General features: G+C 36.1%; 1 protein-coding gene across 1 annotated transcript in view; it reads left to right on the top strand.

The window, feature by feature from the left end:
• LOC126007254 (disintegrin and metalloproteinase domain-containing protein 32-like) overlaps positions 1-22,914 on the top strand; it is a 161,531-nt gene that overhangs the window by 31,012 nt on the left and 107,605 nt on the right. The window contains 4 exon segments of the mRNA XM_049772711.1: positions 2,565-2,636; positions 5,850-6,016; positions 11,371-11,452; positions 16,716-16,852. Of these exon segments, the coding sequence (XP_049628668.1) occupies positions 2,565-2,636; positions 5,850-6,016; positions 11,371-11,452; positions 16,716-16,852 (458 nt within the window).

Below are 22,914 nucleotides of genomic sequence, written 5' to 3' on the forward strand. Positions count from 1 at the left end.
TTATTATTTTTGTTGATTAAGCTTGGTGGTCTTTTATGCAACTTTCCCATTACATTTGCTGAGATCCAACTGGACTGGACAGTACTGATTGAGATCCTTTTCTTTATGGATGGAAAGCTTATAACTATGAACCTCCCTTGTGTAGGACTAGTGTTATCTTAGGCTCTTAAAGTTTGTTTTATTTTGAGGAAATCTATTTTTTGTTTTACTCTTGGATACAAATGCTATTTAAAAGTGTTTATGTTTCTGTTTCTAAATATTGGATATTTTTTCAACTTTCTTTATATGGTTACTTTCTACCTTCCTGGATGCCATTACAATCTGAAGAGATACTTATTATTTACATTTTAATGCTTTTATGGATACTCAAATTGTGTGACAAAATATAAAGTATTCTGTAAATGTTACTACATGTGTACTGAAGAAAAATGTACATTCAACATTTTTTGATATTGAGTCACTTAAATAGGTCCATTTCTCCCAGTTTTATATTATATATTTAGGGATTCATTCATTCAAAACTATAATTCTGTTCTATATATGTGATTGATCTGTTCCATGATGAGAATAGTTTTTCACCATGATGAGTTAGTTTTTCACTACTAAGATGTCATTCTCTATACTAACTCCTCAGGTCTACTGGCAATTACTTTGTAAACCTTTTAGGCTGCTGTTTGTTCACAGTGCAGGCTATCTCTGGAGGGTGATGGATGTATTCTTTGAAGAATTTTCCTTCAGTGAATTCCTAAGCAGGATTCTGTGTTTAATTCCCATTTTGTTTTGTGCAATAATGTTGGGAGCTCTGTATTCAGGACTAGATTTTTGAGGGAAGATAATTAGTTTAGTTTTGAATATATTTGAATGTCTTATGAAACACCCAAGAGGATAATGCACTTTAGAGCAATTAGAGATGTGGAATTTTTTAAATATAATTTTTATTTTTGATCATAGTGACTTACCATATTGTTGACAATAATAATTTAGGTACATATTTACATAAAATGAGGGGGATTCTCATCACCAATTTGTCCTCCCTACACCTCCGTTTTCGTCCTACCTCCTATATCCTCTTCCCTCACCCCTGGGGCTGCTAGAAAATGTGCTCCCCTCTGTACCTAGCCTACTACTTAGTAGTCTTGTACCTGTTTGGTCTTGGTGCCTCCCTTATTTACCCCTCTATAATGGGAGGCAGGACTAGCTAGTTCAAGTTACATGGTTTTGTTTGAAGAAGAGAAAAAGTAATAAACTGGGTAAAAGTCTAATATGCCAAAAATGGGCAGAATCCTTCTAGAGGCGGGGCCGGCGAGGTGGCACTAGAGGTAAGGTGTCTGCCTGGCAAGCGCTAGCCAAGGATCAGGACCACGGTTCAATCCCGGTGGTCCCATATGGTCCCCCCAAGCCAAGGGCAATTTCTGAGCGCTTAGGCAGGAATAACCCCTGAGCACCAAATGGGTGTGGCCCGAAAAAAACAAACAAAAAAAGAGGATATGGAATCTTATATTGGCCTTTTGTAGAGACTATTCTATCTCAGCAGATATACCACTAATTTGTGTGTGTGGTTTCATGTCATAATAGTTATGCCTTGCTTAATCAGAATCAAACTACTCAACGCAAAACAGTCTTATATTATCTCTTTATAGTCCATCCCCCACCATTTTTATTTATCCCAATAATTCTTTTTTTTTGGGTGGGGGTCACACCCGGCAATGCTCAGGGGTTATTCCTGGCTTTTTGCTCAGAAATCACCCCCTGCAGGCTCGGGGGACCATATGGGATGCCGGGATTCGAACTAGTGGACCTTCCGCATGCAAGGCAAACTCCTTACAACTGTGCTATCTCTCTGCTCCCCCAATAATTCTAAATCATGGCAATAACTAATCTATTTTTTCATATCTGTTATTTATGATTCTTGCATAATATATATCTAATAACTTTTGATTATTTTTTCTTAAATATAGCAGTTTTTCTTGAGTTTTATCTAATCTTTGACACATATTAGCAGTTTACAAGATTTAAGCTCCTTGGGATGAGTGTCACCTTCTCAACCACTGACGAACATAGACATTTTCAATCTTGGGGTATTATGATTAAGCTGTTAAAAGTTTTTTAAGACCATCAGTATATTTTGAAATAGATTTACTGAAGTATATCTAGTCAGATGTTAAATTATATAATGAGGGGGAGGGCACATCACACAAGGAGTTCCTCAGGGTTTATGTTGGGCTCTATTCTTTGGTATCATTCCTAGCGGTGTCCAGTGCTATGTGATGCTGGACATTCATATAAACTAGAATTGGCAGTGTGCAGGACTCATGCCTAGCCTCTGTGCTATCTTTCTGAATTGATTTCTGTATATGATTTTAGAGAAGTTTCTAAAGTTCCAGAATTATCGTTACTTTTCCACTAGCATATATAAATGAACCAATTTATATTCATTTAAAATTTTTGTTTTTCTTACTTTGAACTGTCTTATTTAAAAGTAGCTACAAATTTTGTTAATAAATTAAATAAACTAACAAATTGTTTCAAAATTATTATTTTCACATTTAAATTCTGTTTTTCAGTATGATCACTTGGGTGCTGATAGCATGATCGTAGCCAAAAAAGTCATCGAAATTATTAGCCTTGTAAATACAGTAAGTATTTTTCCTTTTAGTCTTTTTAAAAATTTTATTGAAACTATTGTGATCTACAAAACCCTTTATAGTTCAATTTAAGGTGCCAGAATGATAGAATAGGGTAGGGCATTTGCCTTGCACACGGTTGACCCAGGATGGACCTCAGTTTGATCCCTAGTGTCCTATATGGTCTCAAAAGCCAGGAGCAATCTTTGAGCACATAGCCAGGAGTAACCCCTGAGTGTCACCGGGGTGTGGCCCCAAAACCAAAAAAATTTCTCTCTATATATATTTATTTATATAAAAACTATATAAATATAGTTCAATTTCAGATATACAGTGAATTTGGGCCTTTCCCACTACCAGTGTCGACCTCCCTCTACCAAAGATCCCAAAGTGCATCCTATACCACAACTCTTTGTCCCTTGGTGTGCCAATATAACAGGACCATTTAAGTTTAGATTGTTAAAGTTTAGGTCTCTTGATTCTAGACTTTGGCTTTAGTATTTAGAGTTCTGTCCTATATTTTTCTCCACCAATGCATCTGAGACCACTTGGCCCCTGACCCCCATCTTTTTTTTTCATTTCTTCACAATTTGTAGAAAAATGAAAAAAATATGTGGTAAAACAGTGTAATCCCTGTCCCAAACTTCAATGAAAAAGGGTGTATCCCCTATTTAAAAGAGAAAAAAGAAAAAAAAGAAGCAAGAAGACACAATAGCAAAAAAGGGGGGCAGGTTTTTTTTTTTTTTTTTTTTTTTTGCATAGGTGCAGCAAAAGTTGGGGAAAGTAGAATGGAAAAACCTGTGGCCTAAAAACAGGGAGACCCTATGTATGAAGTATCCTGCCTTAAGACCAACTATAAGCAGCAAACATACTAAGTTGTATAACCCCAAATTCTTTCTTTGTGGTTCCAACAAAAAGTTCTTCTCCACAACAGTTGTCACAGTCTGGTTCTGTAATTAGAGATCTTGTTTTTTGTACAAATCCTATGTTGAAGTCAAAGTGTCACAGAACATCTTCTGGTTTCATCTCACTGTTAGGTGTAAAAGCAGGGAACCCTGCCCTTGAAAGCAAGTTGTTGCTTATTTTTTTTTAAGTTGTTGCTATTTTTAAGTAGTCAGGGTGTCATTGGAACCCACTCTGGAGCAAGTCGGTGCCATTATATTATGTAGGATTATTGTTGTTATAATTGTGAGTTTGGTTTATGTAAGTAGTTCATTTAGGGTCAGTTTTTTGTTAATGCAAGTATTGCAAATTATTTTTCTTCTGTATACCTAATATTCTTTAAGGGAATTAAATTATTTTCAAATAAAAACACAGATGATAAAAACATGATATATATATTTGGATTTTTAAAAATTTTTATTGAGACCAATGTGAATTACAAGTCTTTCACAGTTGATTTAAGATACATAGTGACAGTGAATTAGGGAAATTCCCTCTACTAGTGATGACCTCTCTTCGCCACTATTCCTAGCTTGCATCCTCCCTTTGCTCCCTGGACTACTAGTGTAACCGGTCCCTTTTGTGTATAGCTTGTTGTGGTTTTGGTCTTTTGATTCTATTGCCATCAGCTTTGAGTTGGGTATTTAAGACTGACTGATCTTTTTTTTTTTTTTCCATTCAATGCTCATGAGACTGTTTTGTCCCTGGTACCATCTACTTATTTTTTTCTCATTTTGTAGTAAGACATAAAAATATGAGACAGAACAAGAAGATTCATGTTCTATGGTTGTGATTAAAAAATGTGGCAGGAACCCATGTCTAGAAACTATAAATATAAATTAAAATAAAAGGTTTGGTGAGTGTTTTTCTTTTTGCATTTAGCATTTTTGCATTTAGAAAAGAAAATTCCCTTAGCCTAAAAGATACGGGGATGTTTATACATGATGTCAGGAGCCTGAGTGCAAGTTATTTTTTGACCAACAATGATTTTAATTCTCCTTCCTGTGTAAATGAGAATTTTGCTGGGCAATGGACTGTAGGTTGAAAGTTTCTTTTATTCAATAGTTTAAATATTTCATTCCACTCTTTTCTTGCCTGAATAATCTAGTTTGATTCTTATGTTCTTCCCTTTATACTTGAGGTTTTTCTTGGTTTTGTAGAGCAGCCTCTTTCCAGAGGGTGGGAAAGTTCTCTGCTATTATCTCCCTCACTATTTGTTCTTCCTCTTTCCCCTTTTCCTTCCCTTCTAGAATTCCAATAACTCAAAGATTATTTCTCTTGTCTTTGTTCATTAAGTACCTTACATTTTCTTTCAGGATTTTGTCTCTCCTTTCTTTTTGACTTCTTTATCACTGATGGAATGTAATTTGTCTTCAAGTTCTTCTATGTGATTCTCCACCTACTACTATGGCTTGCTAACATGTTTTTTAGTTCTTGAGTTCCATTTGTATGGATTCTCTTATCTTCTGAGTTGTTTGAGTTAGTTGAATTGTTCATATATAGATTTCTTAATATCGCAGGCTAGTGACGTCTTGATTTCTAGTGCTAAAACTTTAAATGTTGAATTTAGGTCCTCATCTATAAAGCTCAGATGTTTTGGTGGACTTGGAAATTTGCCAAGATTTCTCTCTCTATCCCCAACTGTAGGTGTTCTCCCTAGCTCCCCCATTATTCTTTGGTTTGGAATACTGGAATAATAGGGTGTTTAAGAAAGTGATCTATTGAACTGTTTGAATAAAAGGTGACTAGAGGTATATTTGCTTTAGAGGTTTTTATTTCTAAGCAAGCAAGATTATCTAAGTATGATAAAAATATTGCAAACTAGTTCATTGGTTTGTTCAGCTGGCTTTTGAGCTGTATATTTTCTAAGAGAAATAAGTGCAATCTACCACAATCTGCCCAAAATTATATAATTATAAATATAATATAAATATAATATACTTATAAATATAATATAAATTGTAATATCTTCTGTGCAGTTAGGGAAAAGGAGGTTCCCTGTTCCCTCCCAGACACAGACCTGAAATGTCCGCAGGAGGCAGATGACCAGATTGGCAGTAAAATCCAGAAGGAGGCTGAGGGAAGGCCCTGCAGACCATATTTTTCCTTTCAACATTAGAAAAATTATAATAGTTTTGAATGGATAATTTGTATTAAGATAATGTGTCATTTTGAACATTTAAGTTATCCATATAAAAGTATAGATTTATAAAAACTGAATTATTCGGTTATTGTAAATAATCATAAATATTGATTTTTGAAATTTGTCTTTTCTGTTTTTAGATGTTTTCCCAACTTAAGGTTACAATTGTGATATCATCATTAGAGTTGTGGTCAGATAATAACAAGATTTCTACAGCTGGTGAGGCAGATGAATTATTGCAAAGATTTTTAAAATGGAAAAATACCTATCTTACCTTAAGACCTCATGATCTTGCACTCCTTTTGATGTAAGGATAATGTTTCAGTATTTTTAGAAAGAAATTAGAGACTCATGTTTATGATATAGTTTATTGAGGGAATTGTCATTTACTTTTGGATAGTCACAGTGTTTTCTTCAGTCCAAGAGTTTCCTTTTCAGTTGTTAGACAGAAAAATGAAGACTATATTTTATTTCTTTGTTTATTAAACTCTTACTGATGAGGACATAGATATTTCAAGAAATTCATCATTTTGTATTCATAAATCTAATAGTGTATTTGGGTTTTGAACTCATTAATTTGTAACTCTAGAGTCCATTAGCTTAACCATTGCATACAGTGATGGAGTTCATGTTGTGAAATTAATTTTTCTGTCATGTGTTTGGATCAAAGTCTTGATAAAGTTGGTTTAAAATTTTATTCTGGGGGCTGGAGTGAAATACTATGGGTAGGCACTGGCCTTGCAAAAGGTTGCCTGAGGTTCAATCCTGGTTACTATGTATGGTCCCCTGAACCCTGCCTGAAGAGCAGAGCCCAGCACCCAGAGCCTTGAGCAATACCAAGTATGACCCCAAAACAAACAAAACAAATCATTTTATTCTAATGAGTTATATACATCATAGCTAAAGTTAATTTTCTAGTGCTCAATAGGGGAGATCGTAATTTAATTAATATTAAATTTTATAATATATAAATTAATATTAAATATTAGTAATTTTAACCACCGGATACCTTTATATGTAATAAATTATATATTTTTATATACATGTAAATGTAAGTTTATATATAAGCTATATTACATATTTTGAGTTTGTGCCAGTATTTTACTTGTGTGAATTTTAACTTTTTTTTTATATTTCTGTGATGCTTTAATGCTTTTACTTTTTCATCCTGATGGATATTAATTAAAATTAAAAATTTACTTAAAAATTTACTTTGCCCGGGCCAGAGCGGTGACGTTTGCCTTGTACACGCTAACCTAGGACAGACCATGGTTCCATCTCCTGGCTTCCCATATGGTCCCCCAAGCCAGAGCGATTTCTGAGTGCATAGCCAGGAGTAATTCCTGAGTATCACTGGGTGTGGCCTAAACACCAAAAAAAAATTTTTTACTTTACCCAAGACTAGTAGATTTTAGCATTTTTTACAGCTATTGATCATTTTATATTTGTTGATCATTTTTATTTTATTTTATTTTACTTATTCTTCTTTAATTGCCTTTGTATATTTAATTATTTCTCTATAGTTTGTAAGTAATTTTAATTTTTTAATATTTTATCTATTTTTATTATATTTTTTCATGAAATTTTTCATTGTATAAAATTTTATACATTTTTTAGTTAGTTTTTTTGTTTTTGGGCCACATCCAGTGGTGCTCAGGGGTTACTCCTGGCTATGTGCTCAGAAATTCCTCCTGGGTTGGGGGACCATATGGGATGCTGGGAGATTCAAACGAGTCTGTCCTGGGTCAGCCACCTGCAAAGCAAATGCCCTACTGCTGCACTATTGCTCCAGCCCAAATTTTGTACATTTAATAGATCTAAATTAATATATATTTAAAATTTGACTTATTTATATTCTATTTGGAAAATAAATCTTTCATCTATTTTATTATGATATATATTTTAAAGAGCTATTAGTATTTAAAAATATAATTGCTTTTATTAAAGCACTGTGTTTACCAAATTTTTAATAGTTGGGTTTCAGAGAATGTACAACATTCTTTACCTGTGCACCTTTCCTACCATCAATGTCCTCCATTTCTCTCTCACCTCCCTACTTGTCTCAGGGGCAGACATTTTGCTTCTCTCTCTCTTTCTCATACACACACTTTCTCTCTCTTTCCTTTTTGACACTGTGGCTTGCACTATAGTTAACAAAGGGGTGAAACGAATGGCTAAAGAAACAAGTACATCTACACTATGCAGCCATTAGGAAAGTGAAGTCATGAAATTTGCTTATATTTGGGTGAATATGGAGATTATTATGCTGAGAAAAGTGACTCAGAGGAAGAGGGGCAGACATAAAATAATCTCACTCCTTTGTGGGATATCAGAAAAAAAGACAGTATGGATTTATCCAGAGATAATAGAGATATGAGGGTCAGGAGGACTAGCCCATGATAGGAAGCTTGCCATTAAGAGCGGAGAGTGCAGTTAGAGTATAGAACGGTCTATTTGACCCTTAATAGTTGGAATTGACCATTCTGGACAAGGACTGCCTACTGAAAAGGGAATAAAGTGACATGCGGACCTATTTGTATTTATGGCTCCTTTTGATTTTGGAGTCACAATTAATGATTCCCAAGGCTTATTATGCCTGGCTCTACTCCTAAAGATCACTTTGGGAAATGCTCAGGGAGCAATATGTGCCAAGGATCAAACCTAAATCAGTCACATGCTTTTATTATTAAATCTTTGATATGTTTTCAACAAATTTTTATGTAGCCTAAAAGATGATTTTAATTTCTGCTGCATAGATAGTTTTGATGTGAATTTAACTCCCACTTTTCGTAAGGCTTAACAAATGATTGAAATTCTTAGAGATTATATCTTTTGAGATAAAGATTGGTATATCATTTAGGAATAACTGGCTTATTTACAATATTGTTTATGTTTTTATTTAGACTCTCAAAAAATATCCAGATCTTAAAGATATTACTTATAGGCATTGGTATTTTTGCTAATGTACATATACACATATGGCTAATCATATTTTTGAAGACAGAAATGTAATATTTTTAAGTGCCAAGTGATACTATTTTTGATAATATTTAAGAAAAATTTTGCTTTCCAGATTAATTGAGCAGGAAGTTTGTATATTCTGCTTCTCTCATACCTTCCCCATATAAGTTTTTTCTATTAATATTACATTATTAAATTCATACTTTGCATGAGCATATATTTTGGTGCATAAATTTACTTTTAAATATAATAATTTATCTTAACATTTTCTGTTTTCTGTAAGCACAATTGTATCTGAAAATTATAGTACTTTTTTATTTATTCGGTTTTTGTGCCACACCTGGTGGTGCTCAGACATTATTCCTGGCTCTGTGCTCAGAAATCACACCTGAAAGGCTTGGGGACCATATGAAATGTCGAAGATCAAACCCAAGTTGGCCATTTACAAGGCAGCCCTACCTGCTGTGCTATCACTCCAGCTCCCAGTCCCTTTATTTCTTGAATCCAATATTTTATTGAATTCAAGGGTAAAAATTAAAAATTATTGCCTAACTATATTGGGCAGAATTATAAACTTTACATGAATGTGACCACTAATATCTTTGTTTCACTCCAAATTCAAAGGGAATATTTGTGTATATAAACATTAATATTTGTGGTACAATTTGTATATTCTATTTATTAAAATAGAGAGCTTTATTATATGTTTAATATTTTAAAAATATCAAAAGTTAATATTTAATTATAACAAATAATTTTTATTTTTCTATTTAAGAATAATAAGGTCTACCAATGCTCTTTGTCTTAAATGTTTATTTGACTTTGAATGACTTTGTTGTCATTTTAAAAAACGACCAAAAGGCACATGAAAAAATGCTCCACAGCACTAATCATCAGGGAGATACAAATCAAAACAGCAATGAGGTACCATCTCACAACACAGAGACTGGGACACATCACAATGAATAAGAACTATTAGTACTGGTGGGAATGTGAGGAGAAAGGAACTCTTATTCACTGCTAGTGGGAATGATGTCTAGTCTAGCCTTTCTGGAAAACAATATGGAGATTCCTGAAAAAAAAACTGGAAATTGAGCTCCCATATGATTTGGCTATACCACTCCTAGCAATAAACCTAGGAACACAGAAACACAATACAAAAATGCCTTCTGCACACCTATATTCATTGAAGTACTATTTACAATAGCCAGAATCTGGAAACAACCCAGATGCCCAACAACAGATGAGTGGCTAAAGAAACTGTGGTACATAACAATGGAATACTATGCAGCCACCAGGAAAAAATGAAGACATGAAATTTCCTATACATGGATGAACATGGAAACTATTATGCTGAGTGACATGAGTCAAAGGGAGCAAGATAGACTAGTCTCAGTTATCTGTGGGTTTTAAGAAACATAAAAGACAGTATGACAGTAATATTCAGAGACCATAGAGATGAGGGCTGGAAGGACCAGCCCATGATATGAAGCTTACCACAAAGAGTGATGAGTGCAGTTAGAGAAATAAGTATACTAATAACTATCATAACAATGGTAATGAGAGAAATGGAATGCTTTTCTCAAATCCAGGCAGGGGGTGTTGTGGGGGAGGTAAATGGGGGAATTGGTGGTGGGAAGGTTGCATTGGTGAAGGGGGTTGTGCTTTTTAATGTCTAAAACCCAACTACTAACATGTTTGTAATCATAGTACGTAAATAAATATATTAATAAAAATATAAAAAAATGGTGAGATAGTTTGAGTGGGGTGAAAGTAAAATCAACAATAAAAAGTTTTAATATGTATTAAATGATATGCTTTATATAAACTTTGGATTTTAGGTTTTTTGTTGTTGTTGTGACTGAAGTTCATTACAGAGAATTATTTACGATACATAGTGACAATGAATGAAGGGCATTCCCACCACCAACGTTGTCCTCCCTCCACTCTTGTTCCCAGCATGTCTCCCACATCTCCCTCCTTTACCCCCCCCCCCGAATCCTAGTGCAAATGGTCTCTGCCTTACAGCTTGTTATAGGTTGGGTATCTATTCTGTTTGGTGTTCCAGTCTGGTCATTTTTTATTTATACTACATGTTCATATGACTGGTCCTGGTATCATTCTTTTCCCCCCTCAATTTATGAGGATTTTAGTTTTTTAAGTTTATATTTTACTACAATAATTACTTTTATTGTTTACTATAGTTGTATTTGATCTGGTGACTTACCTGCTAAATTTTGCTGTTCTTTCTAAGAAATTCTTTATATAAACACAATGCATTTTTCCCTACTTACAGTTTAGTGAATTTATTTTTTGCCATATTCAAAGAAAATAATATTGTTATCCAATAATAAAGCCATTTCCATTAGAAAGGCTGAGCTATTCTACACGATTGAAACATTTTAATCTGTATACTGCAGAATATTTCAATGTCACTTGGCAAAATAATTTCATCAGTTATGGTAGCATTAATAAAGTGTTCTGAATAATAAAACTATGGATTTACTAGATATTCTTTAAAAAGCTTCAGTGCTTAATTTCATTTAATAAGGAGTATTTTCTAAATTTGAAAAATTAAGAACAAATGTAATGTTCTGTTCAATTAGCTTTAGAAAATATTTTTAAAAATATAGGCAGGTTATTGATAAGAATGAACACATTTGAGTGATTAAAATTAATTGTAATCATATATTTGCTTAGCTATCGTGATACTCCAGATTATGTGGGAACAACAATTCCTGGAAAGATGTGCGTTGATCATTATTCTGCAGTAATTGCTTTGGTATGTAATTATTTAATGCCATTATTTAAAAAGGTGACATGCTCAAATTCTAGAAAATTATGGCTTATGTTGCATTTAATTTATATTTATAATCATATTCAAAGATTTCGTTTATTTTCTAAAAATTTTGAAATATCCTGCACATGAGCATCTGATTATGGAAGTAACTTGCCTGCTGAAGCTATACCCGCTCTTCTAGTTTCTTCTTGCTAGTTTCTTTCCTTTTGCTCCTCCTTCTAGGATCCTGTCTTTGGAGGAGGCCTGCCAGTTAGAAAATTGCCTTTTTGTTTTGTTTTGTTTTGTTTTGTTTTTGGGCCACACCCGGTAACACTCAGGGTTTACTCCTGGCTATGCGCTCTAAGTCACTCCTGGCTGGGGGGACCATATGGGACGCCAGGGGATCGAACTCGCCAGGGGATCGAACTGCGGTCCGTCCTAGGCTAGCGCTGGCAAGGCAGATACCTTACCTCTAGCGCCATCGCGCCGGCCCTGAAAATTGCCTTTTTGTTCCAGGTCAAATAATTTCTGGGGATTTCTAGAACCAGGTACTCAAGTACTGCTTTGGGAAGAAAGCTCACTACTTCAGATCTCACAGAACTTTTAATTTTGACCTCCCACATCTGCATTGGTAGCCTTATCTACAGATAACTCCAGGGCGGTAGTATCCCATTACCAGCACAATCCAGGAACCTACAGAACAAAACTGTTCACAATGCTTTGCTGGTGTGGTAGTAAGTCATAGAACCCTAAATTATACCCAGAGAAGAAAAAGGGCCAAGGACGTTGAAAGATACCCTGTATTCTATACTCAGAATTAAAACAACAGCTTTGCACAGTGGCAGTAATGTAGTCAATCAGGTTTTTCCAAGGCATCCTTATTAATAATTGAAACTTTAACCAATATTCATAGTGGCAACTTGAAATATAATAAACAGTGGCAAATTTTTTCATTCTATAGAGATAGAATATTTCTGTTTAAACAAAAACAGATTTTACTAACTTCCCAAAACGAAGTAAAACCAGAAACAACGAAAGCTCACCAAGAAAGGTATGACCAGAAAGAAAAAGCCGAGTAAAATGAGTCAGACAGAGACGGATAGATGAAGAATGATCACACTTATTTGTGGGATATAGCAGCAACAAGAAGGCAGCATTCAGGGGTTACTCCTGGCTCTTTGCTCAGAAATCACTCCTGGCAGGCGCCGGGGAACATATGGGATGCCGGGATTCGAATCACTGTCATTACACATGCAAGGCAAATGTCCTACCTCCATGCTATCTTTCGGGCCCCATGGTAGGAATCTTTTTTTTTTTTGGTTTTTGGGCCACACTCGGTAATGCTCAGGGGTTACTCCTGGCTATGTGCTCAGAAGTTGCTCCTGGCTTGGGGGACCATATGGGACACCGGGGGATCGAACCGCGGTCCGTCCAAGGCTAGCGCAGGCAAGGCAGGCACCTTACCTTTAGCGCCACCGCCCGGCCCCATGGTAGGAATCTTGCCACAAAGAACAGAGGAGTGAAATTAGGGCAGAAATGGGCTCATTTTGAAAATAAGAGAAATGATTACTCTGGACAAAAACTGGGTGCTGAAAGGAGAAGTGAATTGCATGATACTTTCTATAGTAACAATATTGCAAGAAATATCTGAGTACTCAAGTAAATGGGATGAAAATCAAAGGCCAGAAAACCATATCATCTTACATCATTAATAATTCCCTTAAAAATGCTGCTGTGGCTTGATATTAAAAAAAAAACTGGTATTTTAAATAGTTGTTATTTAAAAAAGTACTGGCAGGGATATAAAGAAAATGAAACCTTCTCTGTCAAAACATAAACTGATTTGTGGTCTATGGAAAACATTATGAAAATTTCTAAAATATTAAAATAAAGTACTACCATAAAACCATTAAATTAACTCCTATCTATTTACATTAAGAACATCCACACAATAATTTGATTTTTTAAACAATAATTTGAAAAGATTACGCACACTTATGCTCTTTGGAATGCTATTTACAATAACCAAGACCTGGAAATAACTCAAGTGCTCAATGAAATGCAATTATCTATCTATCTATCTATCTATCTATCTATCTATCTATCTATCTATCTATCTATCTATCTATCTATCTATTCACATATAGATCAAAAGAAAGGCTTAGATGTTTTTTGCTACATCCTGGATGAAAATATGAATGAGAGCATTTCATGTTAAGAAACTTAAGTCTTAAGAAGAAAGATAAATACTGGATGATCTCACTCCTTGGTGTGGTATACTAGGGGAAAAAAGGCACAGGAATAAACAGTCTCAAGGAAACAAACCCTAGATTCTGCTGACAGAGTTCTGTTGCCAAATTGGTGGTGGGGTATAGAGGAAGGATCACGAAGATTGTAGTAAAGGGAAACTGGTATTTTGGTATGGGCATAGTATGGTAATATTGTGCCCTTAAAACATAAAAACTTGTACTATTAAAAACCAATGCTAATTTTTAAGTAAAGAAATAGACAATATTTAGGCCAGAGTGGTAGCACAGCGGTAGGGCTTTTTGCCTTGCACGCAGCTGACCTAGGGCCAACACTGGCTCGATCTTCGGCATCCCTAAGGTCCTCCCGATCCAGGAGTGATTTCTGAGTGCAGAGCCAGGAGTAACTCCTGAGCAGCGCCCCAGGTGTGACTAAATCAAAAACAAAAAAGACATAGACAAAATTAAGAGGTTTTAAATCAAATAATCATATTTAAAATGCGATTACAATCTTTGCAAAATGGGCTGGAGAGAGAGTACAAGAGGGGGTACTTGCTTTGCTTGCCTGCTGCAGACTTTGGGTTTGATTTCCTGACTTTCATATTGTCCTTAAGCACCGCTAGGAGCAGTTCCTGAGTGTAGAGCGAGGAGTAAGCCCTTAGTACTGCTGGATGTGGTCTGAAAACAAAAGCAATTTTTTTGGTAAAATGTTTCAAAATTTTATTTATTTATTTGGATTTTGGGAGCCACACCTGGTGATGCTCAGGGGTTACTCCTGGCTATGCACTCAGTAATCGCTCCTGGCATAGGGGGCCATATGGGATGCTGGGGATGGAAACCGAGGTCCGTCATGGGTCAGCTATGTGGAAGGTAAACGCTGCACGCCATTGTTTCAAATTTTTAAAAAGGCAATATGTAAAATAACTATGTGCATTTTAAATATTTCATGATAATCACAAGTATTACACATGTACTTATATCGATAAATCATCAGTACAATTGGATTTACCATTAGAAAGATGAAATTATTCATTGAGTCATTTTCCTACTTCATTCTTTATAAAAATAGCTGAAGAGCTGTATATATTTAAATTAAAAATAATTTCTTATTCGTGAAATTTTTAAGTATAGGAACATATAGCAAAGTAATAAAATCTGATATCTTTCTTGAAGAAAGTATAACTGTTAATACTTTGACATGTATCTTCTACTTTGTTACTATGGCTCTGTGTTTTGCAAAATATAGCATTTTGCAATAATTGATGTGTAATTCTACTGTCATTTTGTCAGTCATTTATGTATTTTCTTTTGTGGTGGAAACAGTCATTTTTTTCTTGTGTTTATTTTTAGGTTTACATGAAATCTCTTAAAATAATTGCATACTATTTTTAAAGCATTTAGTCACGATCATTTACTTTTGTCTTTTAAGCATAGTGTCTCAACACCATTTCCATTACCAATGCCACTTCCCTCCATCAATTCTCCCTCTCTCTTCCCCTTCCATTTGTCTTCCATCCACCAGTTGCTTCTTGAAGAGGAACTTTTTTTTAAAAAAATGAATTTTTTGCACCACGGTACTATTACCGATAAGTTTACACACACATACACACACACACACACACAGACACAACACTTTACCACTTTTCAGCATCTCTTCTGCCTTCTGATCAAACGCTTCCCACCTAAGATATTGATTGACCCCCTAACCCCCTCTTCATCTAGGGGCTTGTTTCCTACTGAATACCAGTACTCATGTTCTTTGTTTCTATTAACTTTGTGTATTTGTTATTCCACCATTATATTTTTGTATATCTCGCAAATGAGAAATTATTCTGTGTTGTCCCTCCACCTGACTAATTTCATCAGCAAAACATGCTGCTTTAGACTAATAGCAACTTTGAAAGCTTTCCTAAGCTTTACACTTTTACTTCTCCTCCCCCTTTAATTTTAGGTATTTTTATTATAATTTACTTAGTTTTATAGTAGAGTATATAAGTAATGACAGGGTATTGTATTATGGTTAGTCCGTATAACTACATATTTGTTTACTTGTTTTTGAATTTTTGAATATTTAAACTGGAGTTTCAAGTGTTACCTGAAATGTGTATACCTTAGAGGTGCTGAGCTTGCTCCTCCTCTCTTGCCGTGGAGCAACTTAAACATCAGTGTGCACAACAGCACATGACTACTACTGTGCTGGTGCTATTTATACTCTAACTTTCTAATTCACAGATCTCTGTTTTTCATAAGAAGAAGCTTCTAGTGCTATCATATGTAGCCATTGGTGTCGAAATCTGTAATTGTCAGAAAAAAGGTGTCTTGATCTTTCTGATAAGCTGGGCTGAACTTTGATTCTATGTCAGATTTCGTACATTTGAAAAATAATAATCCCATTGCATGTCATTAATCACCAGTATTCCCTTTCTCTTTACCAAGAAGCTATGCGTGTACTTGTTAAATTAATGAGCAACATAATCAAAGAGTTACTATGTTTAAAATTCAACTTCTGTGATTTTTCCTGATATCAGTTGCTATGTCAGAATCCTCATAGATACCAGATAACACACAAACTAATTTGGTTATGTGGTCACTTTGTGAAATGAAAGGTTTATGTATGTTATCCTAAATGAATGTGTGTAGTTGCAGGAAATTAAGTAAAGTTTTTGATGCATTTAGCAAAATATATAATGTAACATAATTTAGTAAATTATAAATGCTTCTTTAGTCACAATTTCTCCATAGGATTATGTTAGGCATCCCATTTTTTAATCATGGAAAAGGTTATCATAGATTCAATATACTTATATCAGTAATTTTTAAATATAATTAAGAAATAGCTTACAAAGTTGTCTTAAGCATATAATATTTCAACACCGATCCCACCATCAGTAAAGCTTTCTGAAAGGAGATTTAGTTTCTTACCTGAGACAATTTTATCTATAAATATTTGATAAAACAATAAATTATTCAACAAACAACAATAAAATCCATTAAAAACACTGATTTTTTTCTTACTATAGTATCCCAAGAAGGTAACCTTGGAAGAATTTTCTGTTGTTGTCACTCAGTTGTTGGGGCATAGTCTTGGAATGTCTTATGATGATGTAAGTGAATGTCAATGTCCAGGAACCATTTGCATTATGGATCCAGAAGCTAAGTAAGTATTTAAAGATAATATTTAATTCCAAGTTCTTTTTCTTTTTAAATATTAGAAAAAATGAAAATTTATCATCTACATTATGAGTCATCTATAAATAGATCAATTAGTTCTAAGTATAAACATGAACATTTAAGTATAAGAGCCAGGTTGCGGGGGAGAAAAAAAAGAACCAGATGGAGGTTTACCATTAAGAACTGCAAGGATGACCAGCCCAGTGGGGCTCAGCTGTGAAAGACTGTGAGTGTGACCTGTCTATGTCTGTCTACTGTCCTCTTGCGTGAAACTCTTGCGAGTGGGGCAAAAAGAGCCTCCAGAAACCTCGCTTGCCCAGACGCCATTTTCAGGGAGGGACTTCAGAGCATAAAAACCGGCTATCCTTTGCAAAAGCTGGCTCCCTGTGTGTGACACCAGGCGGGGAAAATCCGCGAAAGTACACCAGCCCAGTGGGGCTCAGCTGTAAAAGACTGTGAGTGTGACCTGTCTATGTCTGTCTACTGTCCTCTTGCGTGAAACTCTTGCGAGTGGGGCAAAAAGAGCCTCCAGAAACCTCGCTTGCCCAGACGCCATTTTCAGGGAGGGACTTCAGAGCATAAAAACCGGCTATCCTTTGCAAAAGCTGGCTCCCTGTGTGTGACACCAGGCGGGGAAAATCCGCGAAAGTACACCAGCCCAGTGGGGCTCAGCTGTGAAAGACTGTGAGTGTGACCTGTCTATGTCTGTCTACTGTCCTCTTGCGTGAAACTCTTGCGAGTGGGGCAAAAAGAGGCTCAGAGGAGCACGGCCGCTCCGCTTCGCTACGCGGCCGTGCACTCTTTCTAAGGAAAGAACTCCATTGCAACAAGAAGGAAAAATCACACTATGAACGGCGCTATATCACAGAAGCAAACATTTCTCTCTGGACTCTCTTCTCTGTTGCATGCTCGGGCCTAAGATTTGACCCAGTGTGAGGCTTCATCCACGGAGGACTCCCCTCCCTTAGAGGCAAGTCAGCCCATCCAGAAAGGGAGGAGCCAGAGGAGTGTGCTGCCTACATCATATAGACAATGAATACCACCACAACACGTAGAAAAACCCACAATACAAGTGTGACAATGGGGAAACAACGCAGGCCAGCATCAGACATAGAGAATGAAGATGACAATTCTGAGAACCAGATAATGACTGAACAACTAATCAACCTCTCAGATAAGGACTTTAGACTAGCAATATGGAAGGTGCTCAACAGACTCCAAGAAACCATGGATCGAGTTGAACAGAACACTAATAAGAACCAAGAAAATATGAAGGCAGAAATGACAAAACTCCAAACTGAAATAACATGTCAACTAACAGGACTGAAAAAGTCAGTAAACGAAGTGAATGACAAAATGGATAAGCTCTGGGACAGGGTATCAGAAGCTGAGAATAGACTTGGTGCTGTGGAAGATGAGATACATAACAATTCCATACAGCAGGAGAGATTGGACAAAAAACTTAAAGCAAATGAGCAGACAATGGAAAAAATTAGTCAAAGAATGGGAACAGATGAAAATAGAAGTCTATGATAAGATCAACAGAAACAACTTAAGAATCATTGGAGTCCCAGAGACCCAGGAAGAAAATTTCCAGGAAGAATCAATGGTCAAGAACATCATTAAAGAGAAACTTCCAGAGCTAAAGAATATATGTGATCAAATCCTGCATGCCCGAAGAGTACCAACCAAAAGAGACCCCAGAAAAACCACCCCAAGACACATCCTAGTCACAATGACAAATCCCACAGATAGAGACAGAATTCTGAAAACAGCAAGATCAAAAAGGGGAAATCATGTTCAAGCAAGCTTCCCTGAGATTTACAGCAGACCTGTCACCAGAAACGCTCAATGCCAGAAAGAAGTGGTGGGATATTGTGACAAGACTGAATGAAATGAATGCTTCACCCAGAATACTATACCCAGCAAAACTCACTTTCCGGTTTGATGGAAGAATACATGGTTTCACAGACAAAAAACAGCTCAGAAACTTCACAGACACAAAACCAGTCTTAAGAGAAAAACTGAAAGACCTAATCTAAGACAAGACTACCCAAAAGACACACCAAATTTTGAAATAAAGATGGCGTTAAATCCCAGGACAATTCTTTCTCTCAACGTCAATGGACTAAATGCACCAGTTAAGAGACACAGAGTGGCTAAATGGATCAAAAAACTCAATCCAACCTTCTGCTGCCTACAAGAAACGCACCTGAATAGTCAGAACAAACATAGACTCAAAATAAAAGGCTGGAGAAAAGTTATCCAAGCAAACAACACCCATAAAAAAGCTGGAGTGGCCATACTAATATCAGATAATGCAAACTTTATACTCAGGAAGGTTGTAAGGGACAAAGACGGACATTTTATATTAATCAAGGGGTACGTAGAGCAGGAAGAATTCACTCTCCTAAACATATATGCACCGAATGAGGGGCCAGCAAAATATTTAATACAACTGTTGACAAATCTGAAAAATAATATCAACAACAACACAATAATTGTGGGGGACCTTAACACGGCTTTGTCAACACTGGACAGGTCAACCAGACTGAAACCCAACAAGAATATACTAGACCTGAGGAGAGAAATGGAAGAAAGAGGCCTAGTGGATATATATAGGACACTCCATCCCCAGAAACCTGGATACACATTCTTCTCCAATGTACATGGGACATTCTCCAGGATAGACTACATGCTGGCACATAAAACATACCTCCATAAGATCAAGAGGATAGAAATTTTGCAGACTACCTTCGCTGACCACAAGGCTCTGAAATTATTTGTGAACTCCAAAGGGACTCAGAAGAAACACTTTAACACCTGGAAGTTAAACAGCCTCATGCTCAATAACCAGTGGGTCCGAGATGAAATCAAGGAGGAAATAAAAAGGTTCCTGGAAACAAATGACAATAAAGACACAAACTCTCAGAACTTATGGGACACAGCAAAAGCAGTACTGAGAGGAAAATTTATAGCTTTGCAAGCACACATCAGGAAGGAAGAAGGAGCTTACCTGAGTAGCTTAATGACACAGCTAATAGAACTAGAAAATGCTCAACAAAAGGACCCAAGAATAGGAAGACAGAAGGAAATAACAAAGTTGAGAGCAGAAATCAACGAAGTGGAAACTCAAAAAACAATCCGAAAGATCAACGAAAGCAGAAGTTGGTTCTTTGAAAAAATAAACAAGATTGATAGACCACTGGCAAACCTAACAAAGAGAGAGAGAGAAACTTGATAACTCATATCAGGAATGAAAAAGGAGAGATCACTACTGATATGACAGAGATTCAAAGGGTAATCAGAAACTACTTTGAAAAACTCTACGCCACTAAAAATGAGAACCTGGAAGAAATGAATAAATTCTTGGACTCTTATAATCTTCCACGGTTGAAGGAAGAGGATGTAGCATATCTAAACACCCCCATCACCATTGATGAAATTAAAACAGTAATCAAATGTCTGCCGAAAAACAAAAGCCCAGGTCCAGATGGATTCACTAATGAATTCTATCAAACTTTCCAAGAGGAACTACTGCCAATCTTGGCAAGACTCTTTCATGAAATTGAACAAACAGAAACACTTCCAAATAGCTTTTATGAAGCCAACATCACCTTGATACCTAAACCAGACAGAGACGCTACCAAAAAAGAAAATTACAGACCAATATCACTGATGAATGCAGATGCAAAGATCCTCAACAAAAATCCTGGCAAATAGGATTCAATGCCTCGTTAAGAAGATCATCCACTACGATCAAGTAGGTTTCATCCCAGGAATGCAAGGCTGGTTTAACATCCGTAAATCTATCAACATAATACACAACATCAATAACAAGAAAAATAAAAACCACATGATCATATCAATAGATGCAGAGAAAGCATTTGATAAGGTCCAACACCCATTCTTGATCAAAACTCTCAGCAAGATGGGAATGGAGGGAACCTTTCTCAATATAGTGAAGGCCATCTACCACAAGCCAGTGGCAAATATTATCCTCAATGGAGAAAACTGAAAGCCTTCCCTCTAAATTCTGGCACAAGACAAGGCTGTCCTCTCTCACCACTCCTATTCAACATAGCACTGGAAGTACTTGCTATAGCGATTAGGCAAGAAAAGGATATCAAGGGAATCCAGATAGGAAAGGAAGAAGTCAAGCTCTCACTGTTTGCAGATGACATGATACTCTACTTAGAAAACCCTAAAGACTCTATCAAAAAGCTTCTAGAAACAATAGACTCATATAGCAAGGTGGCAGGCTACAAAATTAACACACAAAAATCAATGGCCTTTCTATATACCAATAGTAATAAGGATGAAATGGACATTAAGAAAACAACCCCATTCACAATAGTACCACACAAACTCAAATATCTTGGAATCAACTTGACTAAATATGTGAAGGACCTATACAAAGAAAACTATAAAACTCTGCTCCAAGAAATAAGAGAGGACACACGGAAATGGAAACACATACCCTGCTCATGGATTGGCAGGATTAACATCATCAAAATGTCAATACTCCCCAAGGCATTATACAGATTTAATGCCATCCCTCTAAAGATACCCATGACATTCTTCAAAGAAGTGGATCAGACACTCTTGAAATTCATTTGGAACAATAAACACCCTCGAATAGCTAAAGCAATCATTGGGAAAAAGAATATGGGAGGAATTACTTTTCCCAACTTTAAACTGTACTACAAAGCAACAGTTATCAAAACAGCATGGTATTGGAATAAGGATAGGTCCTCAGATCAGTGGAATAGGCTTGAATACTCAGAAAATGTTCCCCAGACATACAACCATCTAATTTTTGATAAAGGAGCAGGAAATCCTAAATGGAGCAGGGAAAGCCTCTTCAACAAGTGGTGTTGGCACAATTGGATAGCCACTTGCAAAAAATTAAACTTAGACCCCCAGCTAACATCATGTACAAATGTAAAATCCAAATGGATTAAAGACCTCGATATCAGCCCCAAAACCATAAGATATATAGAACAGCACATAGGCAAAACACTCCAGGACATTACAGGCATCTTCAAGGAGGAAACTGCACTCTCCAAGCAAGTGAAAGCAGAGATTAACAGATGGGAATATATTAAGCTGAGAAGCTTCTGCACCTCAAAGGAAATAGTGCCCAGGATACAAGAGCCACCCACTGAGTGGGAGAAACTATTCACCCAATACCCATCAGATAAGGGCTAATCTCCAAAATATACAAGGCACTGACAGAACTTACAAGAAAAAAACATCTAACCCCATCAAAAAATGGGGAGAAGAAATGAACAGACACTTTGACAAAGAAGAAATACGCATGGCCAAAAGACACATGAAAAAATGTTCCACATCACTAATCATCAGGGAGATGCAAATCAAAACAACTATGAGATACCACCTCACACCCCAGAGAATGGCACACATCACAAAGAATGAGAATAAACAGTGTTGGCGGGGATGTGGAGAGAAAGGAACTCTTATCCACTGCTGGTGGGAATGCTGTCTCGTTCAACCTTTATGGAAAGCGATATGGAGATTCCTCCAAAAACTGGAAATCGAGCTCCCATACGATCCAGCTATACCACTCCTAGGAATATACCCTAGGAACACAAAAATACAATACAAAAACCCCTTCCTTACACCTATATTCATTGCAGCTCTATTTACCATAGCAAGACTCTGGAAACAACCAAGATGCCCTTCAACAGACGAATGGCTAAAGAAACTGTGGTACATATACACAATGGAATATTATGCAGCTGTCAGGAGAGATGAAGTCATGAAATTTTCCTATACATGGATGTACATGGAATCTATTATGCTGAGTGAAATAAGTCAGAGAGAGAGAGAAAAACGCAGAATGGTCTCACTCATCTATGGGTTTTAAGAAAATGAAAGACACCCTTGTAATAATAATTTTCAGACACAAAAGAGAAAAGAGCTGGAAGTTCCAGCTCACCTCAGGAAGCTCACCACAAAGAGTGATGAGTTTAGTTAGAGAAATAACTACATTTTGAACTGTCCTAATATTGAGAATGTATGAGG

This window comes from Suncus etruscus, chromosome 4 (assembly GCF_024139225.1).
Source record: "Suncus etruscus isolate mSunEtr1 chromosome 4, mSunEtr1.pri.cur, whole genome shotgun sequence".
Taxonomy (NCBI): Eukaryota; Metazoa; Chordata; class Mammalia; order Eulipotyphla; family Soricidae; genus Suncus; species Suncus etruscus.